This window comes from Hippopotamus amphibius, chromosome 8, assembly GCF_030028045.1.
Source record: "Hippopotamus amphibius kiboko isolate mHipAmp2 chromosome 8, mHipAmp2.hap2, whole genome shotgun sequence".
Lineage (NCBI taxonomy): Eukaryota > Metazoa > Chordata > Mammalia > Artiodactyla > Hippopotamidae > Hippopotamus > Hippopotamus amphibius.
In genome coordinates this window covers 103,116,390-103,137,391 of record NC_080193.1, presented here as the reverse complement: position 1 = coordinate 103,137,391, position 21,002 = coordinate 103,116,390, and the positions used below count along the sequence as shown (strand labels likewise).

The 21,002-nt window shown below is 39.3% G+C and overlaps 1 protein-coding gene across 1 annotated transcript in view; it reads right to left on the bottom strand.

Moving 5' to 3' along the window:
• C2CD6 (C2 calcium dependent domain containing 6) overlaps nucleotides 1–21,002 on the bottom strand; it is a 125,617-nt gene that overhangs the window by 69,035 nt on the left and 35,580 nt on the right. The window contains exon 9 of the mRNA XM_057745362.1: nucleotides 15,193–15,339. Within this exon, the coding sequence (XP_057601345.1) occupies nucleotides 15,193–15,339 (147 nt within the window). The remainder of the gene's footprint in view (nucleotides 1–15,192; nucleotides 15,340–21,002) is intronic.

Genomic DNA, 21,002 nt, shown 5'->3' with positions numbered 1-21,002 from the left:
TAGCCGGTAGGGAGGCATCTACGAGGGCTCAAAGAGGGTGAAGCGGCGGAGCTGTGGCAGACGGGAGGGAGTGAGAAACATACGGAGGGTCCGCAGCGCAGCTCAGCGTTCCCGGACCGAGACATCGATCCGCGGCTGAACGGAGGGTCCAGGAGCGGGAGCGTGGCAACCGGAGAGCTGGTTCAGGGGGAGAAACATTGTTGCCGGTAGGGTGACGGACTGAGAGGACAGGAGGGAGGAGGTCCGCGGAGAGGAGTGCCGATCCCTGAGAGCTGCCCGGCCATGATGGCGGCTGGAGGCTGCAGGCTCCCGGGCGGGGGGGGGAGGAGCCGCGCGCATAGCCTCTCTCTCTCTTTCTGCGCCTCTGCAACAGGCAGCGGAGAGACGCCCTGCAGGGCCACATAAGGCGCTCAGGGATAACAAGCACCCTCAGGCGCTCGGGCGGGGCTAGATTAAAACTCCTTGCAACGCCAGCAGCAGGGAGGCTGCCGAGAGAAAAAAAAAAAAAAAAAAAACCAGCATCAAAAAGAAAAAACCCCGAGAGAGGCCCAACTCTAAGACTTTCTGTGTACGCCTGAGCCACCAGCGCCCTCTGCAACAGGCACCTCCAAGCCTGACTGAAGCAACAGTGCGCCACTGCTCACTCCCTCCCAGGAGAAGGAGCCACTATTGCACCCTCTCCCTCGCCACACACCGAGGCTTACAGACGAACAATAAAGGAACCTCTGCTGGTCACAGAATAACGCAAAAAAAAAAACCCAAGGCAAGGAAAAGGACACTTACAGCTGAGACGCTAAGGAAACAGAAATAGTAGTATCAATACCTATTGAACTGGTCCATTCGGGGATCAGTTCTGGATTTTTTTTTTTTTTCCTTTCTCTTTTTTTTTTTTTTTTTTGATTTATTAAATACGATCTTAGCCCTAAGGGATCTACAAGTTTTACAACATAATTTTATAAGGATATTTTTTACTCTTTTTTTTTTTTTTTTTTTTTTTTGCCTTTTAAAATACTTCTATATCTAGCTAAGTTTTTGGTAGTACGGACAAAATATCTTTCATACTTTCCTTTCATCCCTTTCTTTTATACACTTCTATTCCTTTCTTTTTCTTTGCATATTTCCAACCACATTACGCTCTTCTGTTCCCCTTTCTTCCAGCCATTTTAAGTGTATTTTATCTTAACATACTTATAAGCAACACTATCGGTCTGCTCAGACTCCTTGCTCTATTCTCCAGATGATGCACTGCCTTGGTATTAATATTAGGCTTTTGTCTTTATCTTAGTTCTTAGTACAGTTGTCTAATTACATTCTGAGAATCTCCATTCTCTCTGGTGGTACTCCAGCTCATTTCTATATTTGATCCTAGCTTACAAAATCTCCCTGGATTGATGTTTGTATGTGTAGGGTGTTATTTGTTGTTTGTTTGCTTTTGCTTTTGTCTCTGATTTGTTCTGTTTCAGTTGTCAATTTCTGCTGGGTTTCTCTCTGAATATCTGATAGCACACTGGGGTTCTGTCAGGTCTTTCTAGAGCCTTATGTCCTAACGGATTCAATAATTGTGTGTCTTATACATGTATGTGTTTCCTAGACTGAATATTCGTCTAATCCAATACTTGGACATTAGTCTGAGGCTTGGACAGTCTTCTATAAACACCTCTATCACCAGGACAAGCAACCCCAAAAGCTTGGACGACCATGAGGAAACAAAGAAACACCATGCAGGCAAAGGAGCAGGAAAAAAACCCACAAGACCAAATAAATGAGGAGGAAATAGGAAAAATGCCTGAAAAAGAATTTAGAGTAATGATAGTAAAAATGATACAAAATCTCGATAACAAATTAGAGAAAGTACAAGAAACAGTTCATAAGAACTCAGAAAAACAAACAGCAATGGATAACAAAATAACTGAAATTAAAAATACTCTAGATGCTCTAACCAGCAGAATGACTGAGGCAGAAGAACGAATAAGTGAGTTGGAAGATAGAATGGAAGAAATAAACGCCACAGAGCAGGAAAAAGATAAAAAAATAAAAAGACTAGAAGACAGCCTCAGAGACCTCAGTGATAACCTTAAACGTACCAACATTCGAATTATAGGCATCCCAGAAGAAGAAGAAAACAAGAAAGAGTCTGTGAAAATATTTGAAGAGGTTCTAGTGGAAAACTTCCCCAACATGGGAAAGGAAATAATGAACCAAGTCCAAGAAGCACAGAGAGTCCCATACAGAATAAACCCAAGGAGAAATACACCAAGACACATATTAATCAAACTAACGACAATTCAACACAAAGAAAAAATATTAAAAGCAGCAAGAGAAAAGCAACAAACAACATATAAGGGAAAACCCATCAGGATAACAGCTGACCTTTCTACAGAAACTCTGCAGGCCAGAAGGGAATGGCAGGATATACTGAAAGTCCTGAAAGAGAGAAACCTACAGCCAAGAATACTTTACCCAGCAAGAATCTCATTCAGATTTGAGGGAGAAATCAAAAGCTTTCCAGACAAGCAAAAGTTAAGAGAATTCAGCACCACCAAACCAGCCTTACAACAAGTGCTAAAGGAACTTCTCTAAGTAGGAAACACAAGAAAAGGAAAACACCTACAAATACAAACCCAAAACAATTAAGAAAATGGTAATTGGAACACACATGTCAATAATCACTTTAAATGTAAATGGATTAAATGCTCCAACCAAAAGACACAGACTGGCTGAATGGATACAAAAACAAGACCCTTCTATATGCTGCCTACAAGAAACCCACTTCAGACCAAGGGATACATATAGACTGAAAGTGAAGGGATGGAAAAAGATATTCCATGCAAATGGAAGTCAAAAGAAAGCTGGAGTAGCAATACTCATATCAGACAAATTAGACTTGAAAGTAAAGACTATTAAAAGAGACAAGGAAGGGCACTACATAATGATCAAGGGATCCATCCAAGAAGAACATATCACAATGGTAAATATCTATGCCCCCAATATAGGAGCACCTCAATACATAAGGCAAATGCTAACAGCTATAAAAGGGGACATCGACAGTAACACAATTATAGTAGGAGACTTGAACACCCCACTTACATCAATGGACAGATCATCCAAACAGAAAATAAATAAAGACACACAAGCTTTAAATGACACATTAGACCATCTCGACTTAATTGATATTTATAGGACATTCCATCCAAAAACGACAGACTACACTTTCTTCTCAAGTGCACACGGAACATTTTCCAGGATAGATCACATCTTGGGTCACAAATCAAACCTCAGCAAATTCAAGAAAATTGAAATCATATCAAGCATCTTCTCAGACCACAACGCCATGAGACTAGATATCAATTACAGGAAAAAAACTGCAAAAAATACAAACACATGGAGGCTAAACAATTCACTCTTAAACAACCAAGGAATCACTACAGAAATCAAAGAGGAAATCAAAAAGTATCTAGAAACAAATGACAACGAAAACACAACAACCCAAAACCTATGGGACGCAGCAAAAGCAGTTCTAAGAGGGAAGTTTATAGCAATACAGTCCTACCTTAAGAAACAAGAAAATGATCAAATAAACAACCTAACCTTACACCTAAAACAGCTAGAGAAAGAAGAACAAAGAAACCCCAAAGTGAGCAGAAGGAAAGAAATCGTAAAGATCAGAGCAGAAATAAATGAAAAAGAAAGGAAAGAAACCATAAGAAAAATAAATAAAACTAAAAGCTGGTTCTTTGAGAAGATTAACAAAATTGATAAACCATTAGCCAGACTCAGCAAGAAAAAAAGGGAGAAGATGCAAATCAACAGAATTAGAAATGAAAAAGGAGAAGTCACAACGGACACCTCAGAAATACAAAACATCATGAGAGACTACTACAAGCAACTATATGCCAATCAATTGGATAACCTGGAAGAAATGGATACATTCTTAGAAAAATACAATCTTCCAAGACTGAACCAGGAAGAAATAGAAACCATGAACAGACCAATCACAAGTACAGAAATTGAGGCAGTGATTAAAAATCTCCCAACACACAAAAGCCCAGGACCAGATGGATTCACAGGCGAATTCTATCAAACATTTCGAGAAGAGTTAACACCTATCCTTCTCAAACTCTTCCAAAATATTGCAGAAGGCGGAGCACTCCCAAACTCATTCTATGAGGCTACCATCACCCTGATACCAAAACCAGGCAAAGATGTCACAAAAAAAGAAAACTACAGACCAATATCACTGATGACTATAGATGCAAAAATCCTCAACAAAATACTAGCGAACAGACTGCAACAGCACATTAAAAAAATCATACACCACGATCAAGTGGGGTTTATCCCTGGGATGCAAGGATTCTTCAATATACGCAAATCAATCAACGTGATACATCATATCAACAAATTGAAGGATAAAAACCATATGATCATTTCAATAGATGCAGAAAAAGCTTTTGACAAAGTTCAACATCCATTTATGATAAAAGCTCTCCAGAAAATGGGCATAGAAGGAAATTACCTCAACATAATAAAAGCCATATATGACAAACCAAAAGCCAACATTGTTCTCAATGGAGAAAAACTGGAAGAATTCCCTCTAAGAACAGGAACAAGACAAGGGTGTCCACTCTCACCACTATTATTCAACATAGTTTTGGAAGTGTTAGCCACAGCAATCAGAGAAGAAAAAGAAATTAAAGGAATCCAAATTGGAAAAGAAGAAGTAAAATTATCACTCTTTGCAGATGACATGATACTATATATAGAAAACCCTAAAGACTCTACCAGAAAACTGCTAGCACTCATTGATGAGTTTAGTAAAGTAGCAGGATACAAAATTAATGCACAGAAATCTCTTGCATTCCTATACACTAACAACGGAAGAGCAGAAAGAGAAATTAAGGAAACTCTCCCATTCACCATTGCAACCAAAAGAATAAAATACCTAGGAATAAACCTGCCTAAGGAGGCAAAAGATCTGTATGCAGAAAACTTTAAGACATTGATGAAAGAAATCAAAGATGACATAAACAGATGGAGGGATATACCATGTTCCTGGATTGGAAGAATCAACATCGTGAAAATGACTGTACTACCCAAAGCAATTTACAGATTTAATGCAATCCCGATCAGATTACCAATGGCATTTTTCACAGAACTAGAGCAAGAAATCTTACGATTTGTATGGAAACGCAAAAGACCCCGAATAGCCAAAGCCATCTTGAGAAGGAAAAATGGAGTTGGTGGAATCAGGCTTCCTGACTTCAAACTATACTACAAGGCCATAGTGATCAAGACAGTATGGTACTGGCACAAAAATAGAAAGGAAGATCAATGGAACAGAATAGAGAACTCACAAGTAAGCCCAAACACATATGGGCACCTTATCTTTGACAAAGGAGGCACGAGTATACAATGGAAAAAAGACAGCCTCTTCAATAAGTGGTGCTGGGAAAATTGGACAGCAACATGTAAAAGAATGAAATTAGAACACTTCCTAACACCATACACAAAAATAAACTCCAAATGGATTAAAGACCTACATATAAGGCCAGACACTATCAAACTCCTAGAGGAAAACATAGGCAGAACACTCTTTGACATACATCAAAGCAACATCCTTTTTGACCCACCTCCTAGAATCATGGAAATAAAATCAAGAATAAACGAATGGGACCTCATGAAACTTAAAAGCTTTTGCACAGCAAAAGAAACCATAAACAAGACTAAAAGGCAACCCTCAGAATGGGAAAAAATAATTGCCTATGAAACAACGGACAAAGGATTAACCTCCAAAATATACAAGCAGCTCATGCAGCTTCATACCAAAAAAGCAAATAACCCAATCCACAAATGGGCAGAAGACCTAAATAGACATTTCTCCAAAGAAGACATACAGATGGCCAACAAACACATGAAAAGATGCTCAACATCACTCATCATCAGAGAAATGCAAGTCAAAGCCACAATGAGGTATCACCTCACACCAATCAGAATGGCCATCATCACAAAGTCTGGAAACAACAAATGTTGGAGAGGGTGTGGAGAAAAGGGAACTCTCCTGCACTGTTGGTGGGACTGTAAGTTGGTACAGCCACTATGGAAAACAATTTGGAGGTTCCTTAAAAAACTACAAATAGAACTACCATATGATCCAGTCATCCCACTCCTGGGCATATACCCAAAGAAAACCATAATCCCAAAAGAAACTTGTACCATCATGTTTATTGCAGCACTCTTTACAATAGCCAGGACATGGAAGCAACCGAAATGCCCATCAACAAATGAATGGATACAGAAGATGTGGCATATATATACAATGGAATATTACTCAGCTATAAAAAGGGATGAGATGGAGCTATATGTAATGAGGTGGATAGAACTACAATCTGTCATACAGAGTGAAGTAAGTCAGAAAGAGAAAGACAAATATTGTATGCTAACTCACATATACGGAATCTAAAAATGGTACTGATGAACTCAGTGACAAGAACAGGGAAGCAGATACAGGGAATGGACTGGAGAACTGGAGGTATGGGAGGGGGCGGGGGGTGAAGGGGAAACTGAGAAGAAGCGGGAGAGTAGTACAGACATATATATACTACCAACTGTAAAATAGTCAGTGGGAAGTTGTTGTATAACAAAGGGAGTCCAACTCGAGGATGGAAGATGCCTTAGAGGACTGGGGCAGGGAGGGTGGGGGGGAATCGAGGGGGGGGCGTCAAGGAAGGGAGGGAATATGGGGATATGTGTATAAAAACAGTTGATTGAACCTGGTGTACCCCCAAAAAAAAAAAATAAAATAAAATAATAATAAAAAATACATATATGATATCTTCTGCAATAAAACAAATGAAAAGATAGGAATTTAGTTTCTAATCCAAGAAATTTCAAAAGACTTTTTATAATCTAAAGATATGATTTACAAGAATTAAATGGAAAAGAGGAAATGTTTCTCAGTTCATTTCATGAGGACACAACAACCTTGACAATAAAGCATAACTGATTAAAAGAGAAAAACAATTTGGCAAAATCCAACATCCATTCATGATTAAAATGAAAAACTCTTAGAAAACTAGGAACAGTGGAATAATTAATCTAGTCCATAACATCAACCAAAAAACCTATATAAATAATGTGCTTGACTAGCAAATGCTAGAAGCATTGCCATGAAAGATCCTAAACAAAACAAAGATGTCCACCCTCACCATTTATAACCACCCTCACCATTTATAATAGACGTTGACTGGAGTGTCTAACCAGCGCAGAATGACAAGAAAACAAAATTAAAGATTAAGGACTGGGAATAAAGAAACAAAATTGTTAATTATTTGTAGATGATATGATTGTTCAAAGAAATTCCCCCAAATGATACCACAGATAAGTTATTATGAACATGAAAGTTTAGCAGAAAAGGAAAATTCTGAGAAGATAATGGCAACAGAAGCAGCATAGTTTTCTAATCTTCCCAAATATCTACATAAAAACATTGAGTATCTAGGTAGCAAACCCAAAAACTTACAAGCAACATTTAAAGCAAAATCATGTGAAAAGTTTTCCCTATTAACCCCATATACATAAGACCTTCATGGTATCAGGGAATATATGGAAGAAAGCAATAGGTGTAAAGGGGGCGTCGGACGAATGTGAGAATGAGAGGACCCCAAATGGCCAACAGGTAGTCAACAAGAAAGCACAGCTAGCCAGTATGAGAACTGCAGCTGAAACTGGGAGGGTTTTGCTCATTCCAATAGCAGGTGAGTGCAAAGCATTCACGGTAGGAACTAAAGGACTGGAGCAGTCTAACCACTGAGGATGCTCAAAACTGACCGGCCAGGTCTCTACTTCGGGGCAAGGCCCCAGAAAACCCTGAAAGTCATTGCGGTTTGAAACACCAACTAAAAACTTCAGAAGTGGGAGTTCTGTGAAGCTAGAAAAATTTCCTGAACCCAGTCTACAAAAAATTCAGGAAGATTGATTTCATATGAAACTGAGCAACAGAGAATTATCAGGGTCAAATTCCAAAGTAATTCTAAGAAGAAGATAATAAGGATCAAAGTAACATTCTTAGATTTTGCGGAAGCACATAAGAAAGACACGGGCGTCTGGTGAGCAGAGGGAGGAGAGAGGGACCCATTCTGCTAGGGGGAAGGGGGTTGGGCGGTGCTGCCACTCAAGAGAAGGCAGAGCGACAGCTGTCGCTGTCACTGGAAGCCAGACAAGGTTCTGCAGGTGGAGCTCAGGGAGCCACTCTGCTTGACTGGAGAAGCTGTGATGAGGATCCAGCTGTGTTCCACCAAGCCAAGAATGGAAGACGTGTGGATTCCAGTCCAAGATGGTGAAAAGGCTCCTGAACTCATTCTTCTCCTCCCAGGGGTATGCCAAATCTAGAGCTAGACAAGCAGCAATCCCTGCTGAAAGAAACCCAGAAACAGCTGAGCAATTCCTAAACACTGGATGAACGAGAAAATACCCACAGCAAGATGGATAGGAAAGGCTGAGACACACTCTCACCATAAACCTAACCCTGGTATGATGCCATACAGTTGGGAAGGAACTCCCAAGCTCCAGCATCTCCTTGAAGAGGGAAAGCTTTGGACCCCACATCGAGTGCTCCAATTTTAAAGACTGCCAGTTGAGGGACAGGACCCCCAAACCCCTATCTAGGTCACACTTAGCTTGTGACCATGAGACCCTCAAGGTTAAAACAAAATAGAAATAGTTCTTAACGGATTCACTAGGACTTGCCATGGCTATTTGCCAAGGGCTCAGCATAGAGTAGGCAAAAAATGTCCATCTCCCAGTCTTTCCCCAAGAGAAGCCGACTCATATTCTATAAAAGCTAATGCTTGAGGGTCAGGCTTCTAATTTAACATACTTCTAGGGGCTGACTGCAATCTTCCCTGGAAACCAGGGAAGCCAGCAGACACCATATCTCTCTTCTCCCTCTAGCCTGATCCAGATCACCAGCATTTCCAAGGAAAGAGCTTGTACATACAACTGGCACCCCAGATTTTTGTGGCTGCTAATTCTACTTCCCCAGCTACCTCAGGCTTTGATATAATCATTTCCTAACCTCTGAGGATCAACCAGCCTAGCAGAGCTATTTCATCCTTAATCTAGTCTTTTTTTTTTAGTTATGTATTTTATTTAACTCAATGTATCTAAAATATTATTTCAACATTATTCAATATATAAAATATTACTAATTTTACATCCTCACTTTCACATTAAGTTCTTGAAAATTCAGTGTATGTTTTATACTCAGAGGTCACCTCAATTCAGACCAGCCACATGTGGCTGGTGGCCACTATATTTAACAGTGTGGGGCAGATGTGGAAATCCAATTCCAGCATTGGTACTTCTTAACGGAATGGCCTTAGTTTCATCATCTATAAAATGGGGATAATAACAGCTGCTTTGCAAAACTACTGTTGTGAGAAACAGCTATGTTGTGCCTGGCACATAGTAGGGACCAAACGAATGAAAGTTATTATATTAATTAATTAAAGCACTGAGTATTTCTTTAATACAAGTTCTTAATTATTAATATCAGATGACAAATACAAGGTGCTTTTGCAGAGCAAAAATGACAACTACACCACATACACAAATAGACAAAAGAGGTTGGCTCCAGGGTCATCAGCTTCCAAAGTTTACGAAAAGGTTGAACTGCTGGGTCAAAGCACACCTCTCCCTTTTGGGTACAGCTTAAGGTATAACTGAAGAACCATAAACTGCATGTATTTGATCAGTTTTAGCATATGCACACACCTGTAAACCATCACCAAGATCAAGGCCATGAAGCAGCCATCATTCCCTCCCTCCATCCCTGTCCCAGGCAGCCACCGACTTGCTTTCTGTTCCTATAATTAACTTTGATTTTATATAAATGTAATCACAGTGTACACCTTTGGGGGCGGGTGGCGGGTCTGGGGTCTTTCATCCAGCACACTTAAGAATTATGGAAGCATAATTTTGAAAGATTTGTTCATGTACCAATAGTTCATTTTTTCACTGCTGAGAAATATTCCATTGTAAGATGTCCCATAATTTGTTTACCCATTCAGCTGTTGATGGACTCTGCAAGTTGTTTCCAGAACTGCCTCAACACTTTTGATGAAAAATGATTAACCATATACATTTGGGTCTATTTCTGAACACTTTTCTGTTCCACTGATCTATTTATCTTTTAATACCAAATGCCAAACACCCTTGATCACTTGTAGGTTTATAGGTAATCTTGAAATCAGGTAAGACAGGTCTTTCAACTTTTTTCTTCTTTCTCAAAATTGTTTTGCTATTATAGGTACTTTGCATTTCCACAGAAATTTCAGAATCAGCTTGTGGATTTCTACCCAAAATAAAACTGCAGGAATTTTGATTGGTATTATGTTGACTCTATAGATCAATTTGGGGGAAATGCCATATTAACAAGTCTTCTGGTTGGTGAACGTGACTGATCTTTTTTTTTTTTATTTTTTTAAAATTTTTTTTGGGGGTACACCAAGTTCAATCAACTGTTTTTATACACACATCCCCACATTCCCTCCCTTCCTTGACCCCCCCCCTCGAGTCCCCCCCGACCCTCCCCGCCCCAGTCCTCTAAGGCATCTTCCATCCTCGAGTTGGACTCCCTTTGTTATACAACAACTTCCCACTGACTATTTTACAGTTGGTAGTATATATATGTCTGTGCTACTCTCTCGCTTCGTCTCAGCTTCCCCTTCACCCCCGCCCCCTCCCATACCTCCAGTTCTCCAGTCCATTCTCTGTATCTGCGTCCTTGTTCTTGTCACTGAGTTCATCAGTACCATTTTTAGATTCCGTATATGTGAGTTAGCATACAATATTTGTCCTTCTCTTTCTGACTTACTTCACTCTGTATGACAGATTGTAGTTCTATCCACCTCATTACATATAGCTCCATCTCATCCCTTTTTATAGCTGAGTAATATTCCGTTGTGTATATATGCCACATCTTCTTTATCCATTCATTTGTTGATGGGCATTTAGGTTGCTTCCATGTCCTGGCTATTGAAAATAGTGCTGCAATAAACATTATGGTACAAGCTTCTTTTGGGATTATGGTTTTCTTTGGGTATATGCCCAGGAGTGGGATTACTGGATCATATGGTAGTTCTATTTGTAGTTTTTTAAGGAACCTTCAAATTGTTTTCCATAGTGGCTGTACCAACTTACATTCCCACCAACAGTGCAGGAGAGTTCCCTTTTCTCCACACCCTCTCCAACATTTGTGGTTTCCAGATTTTGTGATGATGGCCATTCTGACTGGTGTGAGGTGATACCTCATTGTGGCTTTGACTTGCATTTCTCTGATGATGAGTGATGTTGAGCATCTTTTCATGTGTTTGTTGGCCATCTGTATGTCTTCTTTGGAGAAATGTCTATTTAGGTCTTCTGCCCATTTGTGGATTGGGTTATTTGCTTTTTTGGTATGAAGCTGCATGAGCTGCTTGTATATTTTGGAGGTTAATCCTTTGTCCGTTGTTTCATAGGCAATTATTTTTTCCCATTCTGAGGGTTGCCTTTTAGTCTTGTTTATGGTTTCTTTTGCTGTGCAAAAGCTTTTAAGTTTCATGAGGAACGTGACCTATCTTTTCATTTACTTAGGTCTTTAATTACTTAATCTAGTCTTTAACTGAAACATTCAAGTTTTAGGTTGTAGGAGAATTACAACTTCGCTCTTCAATATCACTATTGAATATTGGAGGTTAACCTCTCTCACTCATACAAAAAACAAAATGGATTAAAGACTTAAATGTAAGACCTGAAACCATAAAACTCTAGAAGTAAACATAGGCAGTACACTCTTTGACATTGGTCTTAGCAATATTTTTTTGGATATGTTTCCTCCAGCAAGGGAAACAAAAGCAAAAATAAATAAGAGCTAATTAAACTTACAAGCTTTTGCACAGCAAAGGAAACCATCAACAAAATATAAATCCAACTTACTCAATGGGAGAAAATATTTTCAAACAATATGAATGATAAGGGGTTAATATCCAAAATATACAAAGAACTCATACAATTCAACATCAGAAAAACAAACAATCTGATTAAAAAATCAACAAAGCATACACACACTTCCAAAGAAGACATACAGACACGTTAAAAGAGGCTCAACATCAATAATCATCAGGGGAGTGCAAATCAAAGCCACAATGAGATATCACCTCACAGCATGTCAGAACAGCTGTTATCAAAAGACAACAAATAACAAGTGTTGGTGAGGGTGTGGAGAAAAGGGAACCCTCCTGCACTGTAGATGGGAATGTAAATTGGGACAGCCACTATAGAAAACAGTATGGAGGTTCTTCAAGAGATTATAAATGGAATTACCATACAATCCAGCAATTCCATTTCTGGGTTTTTTTTTCCCCCAAAGAAAACACAAACACTAATTTAAATAGATATATGCATCCCTATGTTCACTGCAGCATTGTTCACAATAGCCAAGATACAAAAGCAACCTAAGTCCCACTGATAGACGAATGGATAAAGAAGATGTGGTGTGTCTATATACATATATATACACACATATATATACACATACATATGCAATGGTGTATCACTCAGCCATAAAAAAGAATGAAATCTTGCCATTTACGACAAGTCCATTTATGGATGGACCTAGAAAGTATAGTGCTAACTGAAATAAGTCAGAAGTAGACAAGTACCGTATGATTTCACTTACATGTGGTATCTAAAAATCAAAACAGATGAAGAAACATAAATCAGAGACAGAGTCACAGACACAGAGAACAAACAGAGTGGAGGGAAGGGGAAGAGGAGTGAAACAGGTGAGGGAAATGAAGAGTACAAACCTCCAGCCACAAAATAAACGGATCACGGGGATGAAACGTACTGCATGGGGAATATAGTCAAAAATAATTTAATATCTTTGCTGACAGCCAGTACACTAGACTTATCGTGGTGACCATTTTGTAATATATAGAAATGTTAAGTCACTATGCTGTGCGCCAGCAACAACATAGTGTTGTAGGTCAATAATACTTCAAAAAATGGAAGAACAAACAGACTCATAGGAAAAGAGATCAGATTTGGGGTTACCTGAGGCAAGGGGTGGGGGAGGGGGGATTGGATGAAGGCAGTCAAAAGGGACATACTTCCAGTTATAAGATAAATAAGTACCAGGCATGCAATGTACGACACGATGAACATAACACTGCTGTATGTTATATATGAAATGTTATATATGAAAGTTGTTATGAGAGTAAATCCTAATAGGTCTCATCACAAGGAAAAATCTTTTTTCTTTTTCTTTTATTTTGAATCTACATGAGATTATGTTCAGTAATCTTATCACTGTAATCACTTCATGATGTATGTAAGTCAAATCATTATGCTGCGCACCTTACACTTATACAGTGTTGCATGTCAGTTGTATCTCAATAAAAGTGAAATAAAAACAAATACATATTATGTGGAATCTAAAAAAATGGTAAAAACGAACTTATTTACAAAACAGGAATAGTCACAAATGTAGAAAACAAATTTATGGTTACCAGAGGCGAGGGTGGGGAGAGATAAACTGGGAAATTGGGATTGACAAATACATACTACTGTATATAAAACAGATAACTAATAAGGACCTACTGTATAGCACAGGGAACTCTACTCAATACTCTGTAATGACCTATATGGGAAAAGAACCTAAAAAAGAGTGGATATGTGTATATGTATAACTTTGCTGTACACCTGAAACTAACATGACATTGTAAATCAACTATACCCCAATAAAAATTAAAAATAAATAAATGAATAAATGTTATTGAAAGAATAAAACATAGGACTAGGGGAAGAAGGGGTTCCTGATCACTCAATGTTTATGAATAATCTATAAGTCTGAGTAAAATGTGCATATACACATAAACACTATTTTTAAAATATTCAGGCGTTCTGTTTCTGGCAATGATGGAGTAAGTGACTTCAGACAAATCATCTCACTGCACAACTAAAAAAGCTGGACAAAATGTTTTAAAATTTTTTGTTTGGAAGCATCAGTCATTTATAAAGGCAGCAAGGATGTGTATATCCAAGAGGCCAGACAGAAAGGAAGTCTGGAGACCTTGAGCCCATAATTTGGAGCCATTTTTCTTCAAGGCATTTGAGGTGGGCAAGAGTTAAGAGCTTTGAGATAAATATGTAAGAATGAGGAAACGAAAACCAGAGTTCAGCCCCTGTTAAGGATGAGAAGCCATGGTTAAAACCTAGGCTTTCAGTTGGGGCCCTAAAAGGCTATACCCCAAGAATAAGTGCCTCCTTAAATATTGTACCCTGGTTGCCTCACACTAGTCCCAGTCTTGGTGTTAGGAATAAGAGTAACCCAGAAAAAGACTAATGTTCACAGGAACTGAAGCCCACATCATTTCAATCTCATCTCAATTGAATTAAGGTGATCTGGGACTGCTAGTGTTCCTAGGCTAGCTGGCTGCCAGATGCAAATGTATATGTTATCTGTAAAAATGTATAATCAAGAGCCTCAAACTAGTTCTACAGATTTTCAAAAATAATGTTTGACACTTGATAAAAACAACTAGGCATATGAGAACATAAGATTTCACTAAAAACTCTGAGAAAAAAAACAACAATAGAAATAGACTTACAGGAAATCCAAATAAGTTATCAGCGATGAACTTTGAAATAACAATGATTAATATGTTCAAAGAATTAAAAGATAAGACTGAGGATTTTGGTAAGAGAAATGGAACTATAAAGTAAATGAAAATTCCGAAACTGAAAAGGAAATAACTGAAATTAAGAATTCAGTTGGCTTAACAGCACATAAGAAACAAAGGAGAAAGAACCAATTATCATAAGATAGGTCAGAAGAAAATATCTAAAGCATTGAAAAAGAAGATGGGAAATATAGTAAAAAGTATAAGAGACCTACAGAATATATTGTTGAGTGAAGAGGCAGAGCAAGTATAATACTTTCTCCCTTATTAATGAGTTCTCACTCCTTTTCTTGCCATGTCATTGACTTTCTAAAATAAATACTGAACCCATGAAATATCACCATGATGAAGGCTTCTGGACCAATATTAAGCCCATGTCTCAAAAGAAAAAATTAATATACAAATAACACAAATAAGATGAAAATAAGATAAAAATAAGACGAAAATTTTTTGGTTTTGTTTTATTTTTGCTTACCTTTCCCGAGGTTGTTGCTGAAGTTTTTCAAGTCGCACTACAGATGGCTGATTGGATTGGGATGCTGTAGGTGGCACCCCAATAGGAACATTCAGGTCTGGGGATAAGAATGCTGGATATTGTATTGGTTGTGGTATAATAACATTTCTGGAAAATGGTAATAAAGTTAAACATTAAAATTATATAAAAGCACACTTCTAAAATCAGTGTGAGCTATCATTTTGAATCACTCTCTTTTATACTGTAAGTTCACCTATCCGTGCTGGACCACTAGAGGATAGAGCTAGGAGAGAAGACAGAGGTCAGAAGCACTGAGAGAGGGACCTCTTGAGTACTCGTACTACTGAGATCACGGGTAACAAACATGGGAAAGCACAGAAGGACCTGAAGTTCTAAGGAGAAGCAGAAAGTGTGTGAGCCCAGACCTCTCTCCCTATCTCTAGATTCAAATCTCTATCTCATGGCCCAGTTAAGCTGACAAAAAACTAACCATCACAAGTCCACCACTTGTCCACCCCGTAAACATCTCCTTACAACATGCTTACTCTCTGAATGAGAACAATAACAAGGTCATGATTCACCTTACATGATACAACTCTCCTGTACATATACAGCCAAAAACTCACCAGCCCCTTCCTCAGAAGAGGATGTAAAGTCCTTGGGTGATGTTTACTCTTCTCCTCAATATCTTAAACTTAAATAACTATGATGTAAGGTTAACAATACTTAAATATTATGATATAAAGTAAATATATATTAAGTTACGTGATAAGGAGATGAGAGGGAAGAAAAACATACATATAAATTTTCTTTTCCCCGTCACTGAGTAAATGGGCCAGAGCAGCACAACCAAAGGAATATGTTGCCTCCAAAACCCAAGAGGCCCACGAGGTGTTATGCCTCTTTTTTGGTTGTAGGAGAGCCCAGGTACAGCAACTCACCCTTCACCTCAGCAGGAATATCTTACAAGATCTATACCTGGATCCCTAAACTTTCACTGAGGTAGAAAGCCCTCGAATTTTATCAGACTTATTTCCCACCTTTGGACATGTAAATATCTCACCAATACGTCTTGAGTAGTGCTACTTCTTGCTCACTAGGTCCAATCAGCATAACGTCACCACTGTAAGGGACAGTGTGATATCTTACATAAGAGAAAGTAATCAAGATTCCTGTCTACTAAATTATGACACAGGGCTGGAGAGTGATATATCTCTGAGGTAGGACAGTGAAGGTATGCTGCTGGTCTTGCCTGTGGCAAGAAAGCTGTTTTGGATGGTCTTTATTAACAAGTATGGAGAAAAAAGCATTTGCCAGACCAAGAGTTGCATACCAGGTACCAGGGGGTATGTTAATTTGCTCAAGCAATGAAACCACATCTGGTACAGCAGCTGCATTTGGAGTCACCACCTGGTTAAGCTTACAATAATCTACTGTCATTCTCCAGGATACATCTGTTTTCTGCACAAGCCAGATAAGCAAGCTGAATGGGGATGTGATGGGAACCACCATCCCTGCATGTTTCAAATCCCTGTGGTGGCACTAATCCCTGCAGTCCCCCTAGGAATACGGTATTGCTTTTGATTTACTCTCATTGGCAGCTCTGGACGCTTCCATTTGGTCTTTCCCACTGTAATATCCCTCAATCCACAGGTCAGGGAAGGTATTCACCAACAGTTGAATATGCATATTCTAATTATGCATTCTGGAACTGGGGAAATAACTGCAGGATGGGTTTGGGGACCCACTGGGTCCTCTGTGAGATGAATCACAGTTAAAACTCCATTGACCACCTGATCTCTCCATAAGCCCCTATTCTAACTGGTAGACAACAGTGACATTTTGGTGGATCTTCTGGAATTAATGTCAGTTCAGAGCTAGGGTCCAGTAGTCTCTGAAAACTCTCATTATTTCCTTTTCTCTAATGCAGGATTGCCCTGGTAAAAGGCTGTAGTTCCTTTGAGGAAGGCTGGGAGAAAGATTAACATAATTTTTGGCACTGTACTAAGGTCTCTCCTTATGGGGACCAGGCTTCCCCTCCATTCAAGGGGTTCTGGGTCTATAAACTGGTTCAAACTGGGAACTGACTGAGGACCTCTGTTTATATGATTTAGGTTAGACTTCTGTTCACTTGAGCTAGAATTTTTCTGCTGATACAGATCAAGTAAGAATTCAGTAGGCTTCCTGTATATTCTGTTTCTAGGAATATCACGGGCAACTAGCCAATGCCATAGGTCTGCATGAGTCAGACTACTGTGGTTGCTGCTTTGACCCTGCTGTCTGCCACAGTAACCACAACCACCCTGCAACTTCAGGATGCAATTCCTCCCAGTTCATTTAGGTTTTCCAGTTCAGTGACTGCAGTTTCCACTGCAAGATCTGGCCTACAGAGAAGAGTAATCACAGGGATGCCCTCACAAACTTATTTGTCACAGTCATGGTGAAAGGTGTGTCTTCTTGAGCCTCCCAGGGTGAATAAGTAGGTCTTAAATGACAAATCCACTCTAACAGTATAATCTCCGTAAACCTTTTAATTCCTTCCCCTACACTAAACTAAAATAGGTCTGATATTTTCAATTCATTCACAGTGGGCTATCTTTTGGTCCTTGTTTCAGTGACCAACAAACTGTTAAAGTCCTTTGTAACTCCCCAGGCTGCAGATTAAATGCAGACTCTCTGCTTAGTTAGCCCATATCAGTAAATTTGATATGTTCCAACTTTATGGTCCTGCCACCACGACCCCATACCTTTAATATCCATAGCCCCACATGTCCCCTGGATTTTTATGTATATAAATTAGAAAACTCAAGCAGTTCTTTTTGGAGCGTAGTGCACCTCCTCATGGGTCATACTTTGAACCTCACCTTTAGGGGCTTGCTGGGACCTGAGTCTAATTATAGGCTTAGAAGCAAAGAGGGGAGGTGGGGGTGTGTCTTGAGGAGAATCAACATCATCTTGCATGGCAACTGCTTTGGGGGAGGCCATGACTACTTCCTCAAGCAACGCGCGGTTAACCCCCTCAGATGGGGTGGGTTTTACCACTTTTGCTGGGGGTGAACAGGTCTTTTCCCCTGGGGTTTGAGAGGTCACTTCAACTGGCAAAGAAGATATATCAGAATTTATGGGCTCGGTGTCCCCAGCTTCATCAGAGTCTTGTCCTATTTTCCCATTCCAACTTTAAGGGTCCCAGTTATTCCCAATCAATATCCTCACTTTGTAGCCGTAGACCCCTTGTGAGGCTGGGAGCTCAGTTTGCGTTGTAATTCAGCCACCTGCAGGAGGAAAACCTGGCTTCGATTTTCAGCAATCTTAGTATTATGGCTATAGGAGATAAAGGTCTCCTTCAGGGCACACATGGAAGATTTCAGGTCATTTATACAATGCTTGGGCTGGGAATTTGAATCCTTGAGCTCATTCTTTTCTCACCTTTGTCCATCAATGTTAGGAATACCCAGCCAACTCATTACATTCATTAGTTTGACAAAAATGTTTGAAAGTATCATATATATAGTCACCCATATCTTTGCTTCCTTGCTTTGATTAGGGGTATCCAATGATGATATTTTTCACATCGCTATTGTCAGATCACGCCATGGACTATCAGTGTCTCTTTACCACTAGATATGGAGTTATTAGAGTCTTTAAATCTATAATCAGATTAGAGAGTTAATTCCAGAAACCCTAGAACCAATTCTAAAAACTCATCATTAATTTTCTATTTCTCTAGAGCCACTCTTGGTATCAAGATCTGTATTAATGAGAGCTGTTCAGAGAAACAGAACCAGTAAGATGGAATAATCTCCAAAATATACAAGCAGCTCATGCAGCTTAATACCAAAAAAGCAAATAACCCAATCCAAAAATGGGCGGAAGACCTAAATAGACATTTCTTCAAAAGAGACATGCAAATGGCTAACAAATACATGAAAAGATGCTCAACATCACTAATCCTTAGAGAAATGCAAGTCAAAGCCACAATGAGGTATCACCTCACACTGGTCAGAATGGCCATCATTAAAAAATCTAGAAACAATAGATGCTGGAGAGGGTGTGGAGAAAAGGGAACCACTGTTGGTGGGAATGTAAATTGGTACAGCCACTATGGAAAACAGTATGGAGGGTCCTTAAAAAACTAAAAATAGAACTACCATATGACCCAGTAATCCCACTACTGGGCATATACCCTGAGAAAACCATAATTCAAAAAGATACCTGTACCACAATGTTCATTGCAGCACTATTTACAATAGCCAGGACATGGAAGCAACCTAAATGCCCATCAACAGATGAATGGATAAAGAAGATGTGGCATATACATACAATGAAATATTACTCAGTCATAAAGAGGAATGAAATTGAGTTATTTGTAGTGGGGTTGATGGACCTAGAGACTGTCATACAGAGCAAAGTAAGCCATGAAGAGAAAAATACCATATGCTAACTCATATATATGGAATCTAAAAAAATAGTACTGATGAACCCAATGATAGGGCAGGAATAAAGATGCAATGTAGAGAACAGACTTGAGGACTGGGGGTGAGGGGTGGGGGCGGCGAAGGGGAAGCTGGGATGAAGTGAGAGAGTAGCATTGATATGTGTATATATATACACTACCCAATGTAAAATAGATAGCTAGTGGGAAGCTGCTACATAAGACAGGGAGATCAACTTGATGATGGGTGATGACTTAAGAGGGATGGGATAAGGAGGGTGGCAGGGAGTCGTGGGAGGGAAGGGATGTGGGGATGAATGTATAAACACAGCTGATTCACTTTGCTGTACAGCAAAAACTGGCACAGCAGTATAAAGCAATTATATTCCAATAAAGAGCTTAAAAACATAAAGATAAATCTTAAGAACAAAAAGATGGCGAGAGAAGGAGAAAGACAGAGAGAGAGAGAAGTCCATTATAGGAAATTAACTTAAGGGATTATGGAAGCTGACAAGTCCAAAGATCTGCAAGATGAGTGGGCAAGCTGGAGACCCAGGAGAGCCAATGGTGTGTAATTCTAGTTCAAAAGCCTGCAGAGTCGAGATCCAGGAAGAGCTGATGTTTCCATTCAAGCCCGCAGGCAGGAAAAAGCCAATGTTTCAGTCAAAGGCAATCAGGCAGGAGGAATTCTCTCTTACTCAGGGAAGGGTCAGATTTTTCGTTCTATTCAGGCTTTCAACTGATTGGATGAAACCCACCCACATTAGTGAGGGCAATCTGCCTTAGTCTACAGCTTCAAGTGTTAGTCTCATTCAAAACACCCTTACAGAAACATCCAGAATAATGTTTGACCAAATATCTGGGCACCCCATGGCCCAGCCAGGTTGATACACCGAATTAACTGTCACACCCACCAAGCCATTGCCTTACTTCAAACTGTCAGTGTCTCTCACGTAGACTAATGCAACAGCTTCCTCCAATCCTTGACCTCCAATACTAAACTACTTCTGTCCATATTCAATCCTACTGATAGGATCATATAAAACGCAAGTTGAGCACGGTATTTCCCCTACTTAAAATTCTTCAATGTTCTACATCCAAAGCACTTCCAAATTTTTCCAATAAAGAATTCCTGTGGGTAGAGGACAGTGAAGGTTTCTGGAGGTGTAACTTAAGGCAATCAGACACAAACCACACATCTTGGAATCATTTTGTTATCTCGAAAATTTATATGACTTTTTAATTCTACTACATAATATGTAGATGTTAAGTTTAAGACAACATTTTCCCTCTCAAAATCTTTGAGCAAAGTAATACTCCAGAAAGATGCACCATATCTTCTAGTGCTTTTGCGTTGCCTTGCCACACTCCTGATAAC